The following is an 11,669-nucleotide window of genomic DNA, read 5'->3' as shown; positions in this document are numbered from 1 at the left end:
GTCGCTGGCGCTGCTGCTGCCGCTGCTGCTGGTGCTGATACTGGCGCACGCGGGCGCAGCAGGCGCAGCGGGCTCGGTGCGCCTGGCGGGCGGCCTCACGCTGGGCGGGCTGTTCCCTGTGCACGCGCGGGGAGCGGCGGGCAGGGCGTGCGGGGCGCTGAAGAAGGAGCAGGGCGTGCACCGACTGGAAGCCATGCTGTATGCGCTGGACCGCGTCAACGCCGACCCCGAGCTGCTGCCCGGCGTGCGCCTGGGTGCGCGGCTGCTGGACACCTGCTCGCGGGACACCTACGCGCTGGAGCAGGCCCTCAGCTTCGTGCAGGCACTGATCCGCGGCCGCGGCGACCGCGACGAAGCGGCTGTGCGCTGCCCGGGCGGCGTTCCCCCGCTACCCGCCGCGCCCCCCGAGCGCGTGGTGGCTGTCGTGGGCGCCTCGGCCAGCTCCGTCTCCATCATGGTCGCCAACGTGCTGCGCCTGTTTGCGGTGAGGGCCACGGGACGCGTTCGTTGTCCAACCCCTCTCTCCTGCCCTCGCCCTGAGGTCTTGTGTCCTTGCAGAAATCATTCTTGTTCATAAACGGCTACTTCAAAGAAAGCCTGCGCATCTGGCCAGACGCAGCGGAGTCGGGTGCACCCAGCCTCTCCAGCTCCCTAGCCCGCTGCCGCACGCGCGCAAGGCCCTTTTTGTGAACCAAGGAAACGTGCCTCCTGGGCTGACAGGGCAGTTAGAGTGGACTTTAGCCTCCGTCGCGCTGCTTGTGCCAATGTCCTCGTTTTGGCCACAACTTGCACAACCGTGCACGGAGGTCTGCCCCTTGGCCCTGCGGAGAGCTCTGGGTGACGACGAGCACGTGTTCCCTGAGACCAGGGCACTCCTCCCGGTGGAACAACTGGCAGCTGAAACAGCTGCTGGCTGTTCTGGGTGGTGGGTAGGCCGGTAAGTTCTGGGACCTCGCTCCTCCTTTCATTTAAATTCAATTTCAAAACGTCTATCTCTAGCGATCTCTTAAGGGACCTCTGAAAGAGGTGACATTAGAGTCCCCTTTCTAGAGTGCTCCTCTCCAGCGCCCTGCCCTGTTGGAGATGCTTGGACAAGCCCTGCGAGCCCTCATCTTTGGGGAACTGTCTTCTGTGGGAGGTAGCACCTTCCTTGAGATCTGGGGGGTAGTGATTTAGGGGCCCTAGGAATCAGGGATTTGGGGTCCTTTGGCATTAGATTTTCTGTACACTCACGGCAGCGGGGGGAATTCTGGGACAGTTTTGCTGGAGTTCTGCAAGGTGCGGTTGGCTCTGTTCTTTTGTCTTTCTGAGAGAAGAGGAAGGCTTTGCTTTTGTCTGGCTAGGGGAAGGTCTGGTCCTTCTTGAGTTTATGGGATTCTCCCAGGAGTGGCCTCTGTGTCTACCCAATGGGCACTGGGTGGAAGTTTGCTTTGGGCCCCATTCCATCATGTACATCCACTTCATTCCTCCCATCCCAGTTTCCGCTGGATGGCAGCGTTGGTGCAGAGCATACAGACTCAGAGAGGTACCCAGAGGGGTTGTGTGGCTGCCCTGTGTGTGTGTGCGTGTGGGAGGGAAGGAGGGGGTGTCTTTGTCTCACCAGCCCACGTCTGTTCGCATTTGCGGGCTCTGTCTCCTTCCCTGCCTGCAACTCTGGTTTCTGTCTCTCTCCCTCTAGATGGATGCAGAGATCTCAAACTCAAGGGCTTCAGGGTTGGAGTGGGGACTGTAGCTGAGTGAGCAAGACCCTGTGAGCCCAGGGCCCGCTGCCGCCAGCTCAGCCCAAGACTGAGGTGGTGCTGCATCCCCACATTTTAGACACTGGTTACTAATTCAGACATTGAAATAATAAAATGCAGTGTGCGAAGCATAACCATGAGCCAGATTTGGCTTCCTTGCGGCTTGTTTTGTAATTCCTGGTCCTGAAGCAAGAATGAGAGCTTCTGAATTCACTTCTCAACCACATCCTGGCATTTTAAATGAGGGTCGACCTGCATGGGGAGGCTTTTCTGGAGACAAACAAAGTGTCTGGATTGCCAGAGTACCCACAGTCTCCACTAATTAATTGTACTGCAGCCAGCAGGCCTCTCTCTGCCTCCTTTTCTCTGATTTCCCCTCTTTCTTTGCCTTTCTTTTCCTCTCTCCTGTCCATCCTTCTTCCCTCCTGCCGTACCTTCCCCTTTCCATAGGTCTTCACAGCACTCCTCACTTTCTTTCTGTCTTTCTTAAAGCAACCCCGCTCCCCTAGACCCACCCAGCTCCCTCTTTCCAGAACCATCCCCCTGCCTGACCTCCTCGCCAGCTCTCGCTTGCTGTTTCCTTTGTTACTGTGTCTTTCTCTGTGGTTCTGATTTGCCCCTCTCTCTGCCAGGCCCCTCTTCCAGCTTCCTCAGCCTTCCCCGTCTCCTTTCACACGTACTGCCTGCCTCTCCTGGACCAGCTCGGCCCATTCATTTCTGGCATCCATCACTCTGACACTCACAGATAAACACAGTTCCCAACAAGCCCCTCCATTAGGCCAGACACAGCTTTGAGTCAAGTGCCCCTGCCCAGCTCCCCTTCCTGCTCTGACCCCTCCTGGGGCTGTCCCCACCCACAGAGATGACCCCTTTGAGTGAACTGGGAAAACTTATCTCCTCTGACAAAGATGTCCCTTTCCAAGGAAGACACAGCCTGAGTCTAGTGGCTGGATTGGTTTCAGGCTGGCTTTGAGCTCCCACCTCCCCTTAGCCCAGACACGCCCTGTGCACCTGTCTATGATGGTCTCTTTCTCTCCCCGTTCCATCAAACCCAGTCGCAAGGTGCATGTCTTTCCCCACACCTTCCGGCCACTCCAGCTGGTTCTCAGCTCCCTGCCTCAAATCTGCCATGCCCAGAGTCCCTATGGCCCTCCCTTCCAGGGGTCACTGACCCTCTCTCCACAGTCTGGATTTCCTTCCCCTCCAGATCCCCCAGATCAGCTACGCCTCCACGGCCCCTGAGCTCAGTGACTCCACACGCTACGATTTCTTCTCCCGAGTGGTGCCGCCTGACTCCTACCAGGCCCAGGCCATGGTGGACATCGTGCGGGCACTGGGATGGAACTACGTGTCCACATTGGCCTCCGAGGGCAACTACGGCGAGAGCGGGGTCGAGGCCTTTGTACAGATCTCACGTGAGGCTGGTGAGCTGGGGCAAGAGGGTTGGAGGCTCCAGGGAGCCTACAGATGGGTGAGCCAGGGGCCATCAAATGGGGCAGAGCCATGAGGTAGGGGCACTGGGTCCACTGCGGGAGCCTGGATGAAGTTCTCTGTGGATGAGTGCCCCTTCCTTTGGAGGATTCAGCCCCTGCCTCATGTTCTGGCAGGTGGGATCCAGGCTAAGCTTTATCCCTTCAGACCCTGTCCCAGGCCCCTGAGTGATCACACTATACAGCTATGTGCAGTGGAACCCCCAGTGGGTGGGTGGGATGGACGAAAGCTGACTTTGGCCTCCCCGACACCCAGGGGGGGTCTGTATTGCCCAGTCCATCAAGATTCCCAGAGAACCGAAGCCTGGAGAATTCAACAAGGTGATCAGGCGGCTCATGGAGACGCCCAACGCCCGGGGCATCATCATCTTTGCCAATGAGGATGACATCAGGTGGGACAGAGGGCACTTCGGTCACTGTTCCTCAGAGGCTCTCCTCGGGGGCCCTGCCTCCTCACACACTCGCACACGCATATCCTCCCTTTCCACACGCATTCACTCTCTCTCGCTCCCCCTCCTCCCTGCACACTTCTCCTGTTGCCATCTCTGTCTGGTGCCCCTAGAAAATAACCAGGTCTAGTCTAGGTGGAAATGCTCCAAGTCTAGCCAGAGAAACAACACAAAAAAAAATGTCCAGTTTTATAATTCACAGGGTTGGGGGGACGCTGTGGGCAGATCTGAGTACAGAAGACCAGCACCAGGGAAGGAACCCCGGGGGCAGAGCCAGCAGGAGGCTGTGCAAGAGACGGGTGGCCCTGCTCCCTCCCAGGCCACGTGAAGTGGGCACAGTGCAGAGTACAAGAAGGCAGGCCTAGGCCAGAGCCTGGCTGGACCCCCAACGACCCAAGAAGCCCAGGCACATGTTGTAAACACCCTGCACCCCATATTTCCTGATAAATGAGAGTCTACTGAATGATGTGGGATGGGATAGATGAAGAGAGAAGAATGGGAATGGACCCAGGGTGAGTTGGAGGAAGATCTCAGGCCTTTACTCACTCCAGCCATTCCTGCCAGGAGGGTCCTGGAGGCTGCCCGCCAGGCCAACCTGACTGGTCACTTCCTGTGGGTTGGCTCAGACAGCTGGGGAGCTAAGACCTCACCCATCCTGAACCTAGAGGATGTGGCAGTGGGGGCTGTCACCATTCTGCCCAAAAGAGCCTCCATCGATGGTGAGTACAGGGATGCCCACTGCGCCCCTACCCCACTGTCCTTCCCCACCATTTCCTCCTAGGGAACTCATTTTCCCCATCTGTAAAATCGTGCTGTGATCCAGGTTCCTTCTAGGACTGCCAGGTTCTATGAGTCTGAGATTCTGTCAATACACCCCTCCAAGCAGCATTTGAATGAGCTAGCAAATGAGGAAAAGCACACTCACGACACAGGGTGAAGAACTGTTAATGTTTTTTGTTTGTTTTTTAATTCAACACCTGTTTTCTGGTTCTGCCAAAGGCACTGTGTGACTTGAGGGTGGGTGTGGGAGGGAGAGAAACCAAAGATGGGGGACATACTATCCTGTTGATCAAAGCAATGAGGCTTTCCCCATCTCCCACCCTCTCCCACCATCCCACCTATGACTATCTGGAAGAATCCAGCAGAAATGTTCACTTTACAGCAGTATTGCTCATTTTCTCCGAGCCTGAACTGAAGACACCTTGATGAGAGGCTTCAGGGCTATTTATGAAGCAGGGATCCTTATAATGCTGAGCCCTAACACCCACACTGATGCCTCTTGGGGTGTCCACCCACCCTCACACTCTTTTTTCCATTAGAATGCAAACCACTTGCAACTGAATACATTGGGTAGTTTTAGCAATGGAGGCATTTCATCACAAGACAAGAGTTCTGAAAGAAAGCAACCTCAGATTTGGGGCAATGGGTCAATCATGTTCTCACAGCTTTGAGCTCTCTCCCTGCTTCTGTTTCAACTGTGGTTGCTATGTGTCTTCATGCTTGTAACATCACATTTACAAAGAGGCTGCCGAAGCTCCACCCATTACAGCTTCACAGCAGCATCCTAACCAGGAAAGAAAGGGCAGCATAAGTTTTTTGTGTGGTGAGGCTCTGAGTTTTCATCAGGATTCAAATTCTACCCTGGAGTCCCCAGATGATTTTAACTCATGAGCCAGAAGTTTGTCGCATAGCCACTCCTAGCTGCAAAGTGAGCAAACGGTGAAGGAACACGGGACGTCGGCTGGCTCAGATGGTCGCCACCTTGCTCCCTCCTCCCTCTCAGGATTTGACCAGTACTTCATGACCCGCTCCTTGGAGAACAACCGCAGGAACATCTGGTTTGCGGAGTTCTGGGAAGAGAACTTTAATTGCAAACTGATCAGCTCAGGCACCCAGTCAGACGATTCTACCCGCAAATGCACAGGTGAGAGATGCCCAGGGTGACGAGGGAGGCGAGGGAAGAGGTAGGAGGCCAGGTTGGGCATCCGGGGGCCGGGCATACTTCCTCTGGGCATTCCTAGGACAGGTGAGGAACGCATTGGCCGGGACTCCACCTATGAGCAAGAGGGGAAGGTGCAGTTTGTGATCGATGCTGTGTACGCCATCGCCCACGCCCTGCACAGCATGCACCAGGCACTCTGTCCTGGGCACATGGGCCTGTGCCCGGCAATGGAGCCCACTGACGGGCGGACGCTGCTACAGTACATCCGAGCTGTCCGTTTCAATGGTGAGTGGGTAACAGAGCCCCTACATGAGTGAGGGGAAGCCCACTGGGATGAGTTTTTCTGTGGGACTTGGGATGAGTCGAGATTGAGAGGATGGAGAGGCAGCATGGTCAGGGAGCACCTGGGCCTGAGAGCTGGTTACTTGAGCCAAGTTCTGGGAACTACTTTTTAATACTCCTCCTTCCCCAGGTGTCAGCATCCCTTGCCCCATCTTGCAAAATTCAGGTGTTAGAGAACTTCTCTGTGACCCCTTATGCCTGGAACCCTTAGCAGGTCACACACACAATTCTCGCCTCCACTGCACAGAGCTTGGAGACATCTGGTGTCTCGGGGCACACGTGGGACGCAAGGCAGTGAAGAGGCACCGCCTACGTTGTGGACATGCTGCCCACTCTGAGTTTCAGGCTTCCAAATGTTGCCGCAGCTGGGCCCTGCGCTGCTTGAGCACAAGACATAAGCTATGTGTGCCCTGGCACGTGCTCAGAGCTTCTAAAAAGACCTAAACAGACTTGGCTGTGCTCATGATTTGTGGGTTAACTCTACCCTTCTGGTACAGTTACCATCCTTTATATAATTAAAACTCAGGTCTCCCACCAAATATTGAGCACCTTCTCTCTGCCAAGCTCTCTGTTAAATAATGCAAATTAATTCACTCTAGACCAGCTCTCCAAGCTGATAGAACAAGCTTCTAAAAGAAATACAGCCGATTGTTCAAATCAGTACAAATTTTGTGCCAACGCTCAGACCTTTGTGCAACTCTGAACTCATCCTTTTTCTTGGACACTTAAGCTGTCTCTTTTCCTTTTTAATTGTGGTAACATATACATAGCATAATATATATTTATCATTCTAACAACATTTAAGTGTGCAGTTCAGTTGTGTGCAACCCATCTCCAAAAGTCTTTTCATCTTGCAAAACTGAAACTCTCGCTGGTTAAACAGCCACTTCCCATTCCCCTCCCCCAGTCCCTGTCTCCCACCATCTACTTTCCCTTCTCTATAATCCAGACTCCTTTAAATACCTCATGTGAGTGGAATCACGCAGTGTTTGTCTTTTTGAGTCTGGCTTATTTCGCTTAGCACAATGTCCTCAAGGTTCATCCATGTTGTACATGTGTCAGAATTTCCTTCCTTTTAAAGGCTGAATAATTTTCCATTGTGTGGATGGACTGCATTTCATTCACTCATTCAACCGCCAGTGAGCACCTGGGTTGCTTCCACCTTTTGATTATTGTGAATATGCTGCTGGGAACACAGGTGTAGCAGTATCTCTTTGAGCTCCTGCATTCAGTTCTTTTGGGTCTATACCCAGAAGTAGGATTGCTCACGTGGTGGTTTACTTTTCTGCGGAACTGCCATACCGTTTCCCCCAGTGGCTGCATCAGTTTACATTCCCAGCAGCAATGCATAAGGCTTCCAATTTCTCTGGTTCATGCTGATCCTTGTTATGTTCTGTGGCTTGGACAATGGCATGAGGTGGTACCTGGCTGTGGTTTTGATGGCATTTCCCTGATGACGTTGAGCATCTTTGCATGTACCTGTTGAGCGTGGCCTTTATCCTGGCCGGGCCCCTGGCCTCTCCAGGAGGCTGGCTGAGATGGGTTGGAGAAGTAGCTGAGGATGCCAGGCTCTCCTTCCAGGCAGCGCGGGAACTCCGGTGATGTTCAATGAGAATGGGGATGCGCCTGGCCGGTATGACATCTTCCAGTACCAGGCCACCAACGGCAGTGTGGGCAGCGGAGGCTACCAGGCGGTAGGCCAGTGGGCGGAGACCCTCAGGCTGGATGTGAGTGTCACAGGCTGATCTGGGGAGGGAGGGAGTAGGTGGGCCCCCCAGTGCAGGTGGCCTAGGTCACAGGCCCTGTGTCCTGTGTCGCAGGTGGATGCTCTACAGTGGTTGGGAGAGTCCCGGGAGGTGCCACCGTCTCAGTGCAGCCTCCCCTGTGGGCCGGGCGAGCGGAAGAAGATGGTGAAGGGTGTGCCCTGCTGTTGGCACTGTGAGGCCTGTGACGGTTACCGCTTCCAGGTGGACGAGTTCACATGCGAGGCCTGCCCCGGCGACATGCGGCCAACACCCAACCGCACGGGCTGCCGTGCTACGCCCGTGGTCCGCCTCACCTGGGCCTCGCCCTGGGCTGTCCCTCCCCTCCTCCTGGCCGTGCTGGGCATCACAGCCACCACAACTGTGGTGGCCACCTTCGTGCGGCACAACAACACACCCATCGTGCGGGCCTCGGGCCGTGAGCTCAGCTACGTGCTGCTCACCGGCATCTTCCTCATCTACGCCATCACCTTTCTCATGGTGGCTGAGCCCGGGGCGGCTGTCTGCGCGGCCCGGCGACTCTTCCTCGGCCTGGGCACCACCCTCAGCTATTCTGCCCTATTCACCAAGACCAACCGCATCTACCGCATCTTCGAGCAGGGGAAGCGCTCTGTCACACCCCCACCCTTCATCAGCCCCACCTCACAGCTCGTCATCACCTTCAGCCTCACCTCCGTGCAGGTGGGTCCCCAGGCTCCTCAGTGATGGGGCCCCTGACCCCCACTTGGAATATCAGAGAGTCACTCTTCTATCTGGTTCGCATGTTTAAAACACACGCAGCCTCAGGAGGTAGGGCTCTCCCGTTCTCCTGTGAGAGGGACATCACTTAGGGTAGCCATTTCCCTGCGCCCTCCTGCAAGGGAAGTGGGTCGCCAAGGCAGGGGCACCGGCATCCAGCTGTTTCTTTGTGAAACAGTGAACTTAATACTGTCAACTGAACCCTGAAAGAATTGAAACTCCATTTTCTCCCTGGTAGGACCTGTATCTGACTCAGATGACCTCCTCAGCTGCCCAGCATCAGCCCACACTCTCACTGCCCTCCATGCAGGGCCTTCCCAGTGTAGGCCGCACTGAGGGTTTTGTTACCCATGATGTCATGACATCTAGTTCAGCAGTTCTCTGGATCTGGAGAAGGAAGGGATCTCCAGGAACTAGGTTTGCCATATTGCCAGATGGGGTCAAGCCAGTGCTCACATTTGCAGAACGGAGATGGTGCTGTCTGCCTGGTGGAGTGTGAGCAGACACTGTCTCTGCTGGGCCTGGCCCTTGGTCAGTAGTCCGCACACTGCTCTTCTTCCAAGTTGGCAGCAGGTTCTCACAACAGATATGAGGAGTCCCATTCTGTACATGGAGAAGATGTATTTAGGGTCACGATCCCACCTGCAGTCACTGTACCTTGTAGGGCTCAGTAAATGGCATTAGTAGTGGTTAGACTGCAGGAAGAGAACATCCAGGGGCCCCTTACCCAAGCAGCCCCGATGTTGCCAGCACTTACTTCCACCGTAACCCCTTCTCTCCACTGGACCATGTCACAGGCCTTTGCCAGGTTAGTTCCTTCCCAGATGGCCCTCTCCTCTCCATGGTGCATCTTTCAGGCCTAAGCATCCTACCCAGTAGGCCAGGAGCCTCAAGGGATCCTAACCTGCCAGAGATCTCATTTGGTGGCTAGGCTGAGTGTGTCCCTGACATAGTGCTGGCTCCTGCAGGTGGTGGGAGTGATGGCGTGGCTGGGGGCCCAACCCCCACACAGCGTGATTGACTATGAGGAGCAGCGGACAGTGGATCCGGAGCAAGCCAGAGGGGTACTCAAGTGTGACATGTCAGATCTATCTCTCATTGGCTGCCTTGGCTACAGTCTCCTGCTCATGGTCACATGCACAGTGTATGCCATCAAGGCCCGTGGCGTGCCCGAGACCTTCAATGAGGCCAAGCCCATCGGCTTCACCATGTACACCACCTGCATCATCTGGCTGGCTTTTGTGCCTATCTTCTTTGGCACGGCCCAGTCAGCTGAAAAGGTAATTTGGGGTCTCCTGTTGGTCTCACTACCATATTTGTTTCCTGCATGTCTGCAGAAGGGAAGGGCTTGGTTGTCCCAAGAGCTGGGCCACACATATGAATGACTGCTTGGTTGGTTGACTCATTCATGTACTTAGATAGTTGTTCGTTCATTTGTCTTTCCAGTGTCCCTCCGCTTGTGCATTTGGTCATTCACCTCTTCCTTTGTTCATTCATTCATTTGTTCATCCATGCTTCTAACCATCAATTAACTTTTTATTCAATTACTTCTTCATATACTTTATATCTGCTGATCCATTAATCTATTGGTTCATTTGATTGATCATTATTCATTCATCTATTCATATATATAGTAGACATTTGTTTATTCATCTTTGTCATCCATTCGTTTGCCCATTTACTCCTTTATTCAATCTTGGTTCATTCATTCATTTGTACATTTGAAAACATGTTCATTCATTCATTACCATGCTTTAGTATGTTTTAGGCATCTGGACCCAGCATTTTCCCAGGTGTCACTCTCTGTAAATAAAATACTCTTCCTTCAGTCACTGGTCCACTCAGTGCCATTTCACTCACCTTCCTTCTTGCCTACATGAGAGCCACACTGTGACTACCATTTCTTCATGCCACAGGGCCTTTGCTTATGCAGTTGTCCTTTTCTAAGTGCTCATTCCCAGGGCTATGTGTGGGTGGAGGCGGGAGAGAATAGGCCACAGTCCCACCTGGTCCCTTCCTCCATGGCTCAGATCTACATCCAAACCACCACATTGACTGTGTCCTTGAGCCTGAGTGCATCGGTGTCCCTCGGCATGCTCTATGTACCCAAAACCTACGTCATCCTGTTCCACCCGGAGCAGAACGTGCAGAAGCGGAAGCGGAGCCTCAAGGCGACCTCCACGGTGGCAGCCCCACCCAAGGGCGAGGACACAGAGGCCCCTAAGTAGTGAGATAGTTGTGCCCTCCTCTCTCTTCCTTTCTTTCCCTTGCTTCACAGTGGAAGTTGTGAGGGGTCCAGGCCTGCAGAGAGCATCAGAGGAGGGTGTTCATGGAGGCCATCCCAAACAGCATGGGCTGGCCTCCAGAAGGACCTGGACACACGAGCCCATGTTATTCTGCTTTTCTGTGCCTGTCGGCATCACACTTCCTCACTGCACACAAGGCTTTCTACTCATGTCGGGAAATGGCCACCCAGAGACTTGTACTTCTAGAGAGGGACCACACTCACGCGCTCTAGTCTGAGGTTGAGAGGTTGCATTGAGACCCTGGGGTTGGCCAGTGTAAGACTTCCACCTGTTTATCAACCACCAGAACCTAGGGACTGGGCAGAGTGCAACAAACCAGAATGAGATGCAGAGCTGGGGTCAGGAGGAGCAGTTTGCACAAGAAGAGACTGTAGGTCTGCACTCCAGACTGAGCAAATTGGGCACAGAGGGATGGAGCCTTGGGGAGAACTATGTGAGGGAAGATGGGCCTGTGGGGATATGGCAGTGAGCAGAGGGACTGGGTGCACCCCAAGATGATTCCTGTGTAATGGCATTTTCCTTAGAATCTAGTCCCCTAAGATTGGAGCATCTCACACTCAAAGTATGACCTTTTTCCTTTCCCATCTGTACTTCTTTGAATGACCCCTGAAACCTTAAGAAAATCAGATGCATTTGTATGGTGGTGGTGGTGTGAGAATAAACTAACAAGGGTGGCATTTGCCCTCCTCTGATACCTGTTGAAGGACTGTGCCCAGGAGTTCCAGGTTGAGACCAGTGGCAGAGAGTTGTGTCCATGGTGAGGGTTAGTTCCAAGTGGACAACATAGGATGGATATAAAAACTCTTCTCCAATACTCTCTGGGAAGTCTTCCCTGAAAGGAGAGCATGAGGCATGGGGAGAAAGATGCTTGCACTGCAGATGCATGGATGCTCATTTTTC

General features: G+C 54.0%; 1 protein-coding gene across 1 annotated transcript; it reads left to right on the top strand.

Moving 5' to 3' along the window:
• Window position 1: 1 nt before the first annotated feature.
• On the top strand, window positions 2-10,691 carry GRM6 (glutamate metabotropic receptor 6; the record flags this gene model as incomplete). Its single annotated transcript, XM_011372015.1, has 10 exons — window positions 2-484; window positions 2,947-3,163; window positions 3,486-3,621; window positions 4,243-4,397; window positions 5,462-5,602; window positions 5,705-5,905; window positions 7,544-7,689; window positions 7,783-8,406; window positions 9,432-9,743; window positions 10,494-10,691. Coding segments are annotated over 10 exons (2,613 nt in total), but the record flags the coding sequence as incomplete, so codon positions are not given.
• Window positions 10,692-11,669: the final 978 nt, after the last annotated feature.

Source organism: Pteropus vampyrus, unplaced genomic scaffold (genome assembly GCF_000151845.1).
Source record: "Pteropus vampyrus isolate Shadow unplaced genomic scaffold, Pvam_2.0 Scaffold197, whole genome shotgun sequence".
Taxonomy (NCBI): Eukaryota; Metazoa; Chordata; class Mammalia; order Chiroptera; family Pteropodidae; genus Pteropus; species Pteropus vampyrus.
This window is presented reverse-complemented; position numbering and strand designations above follow the sequence as displayed.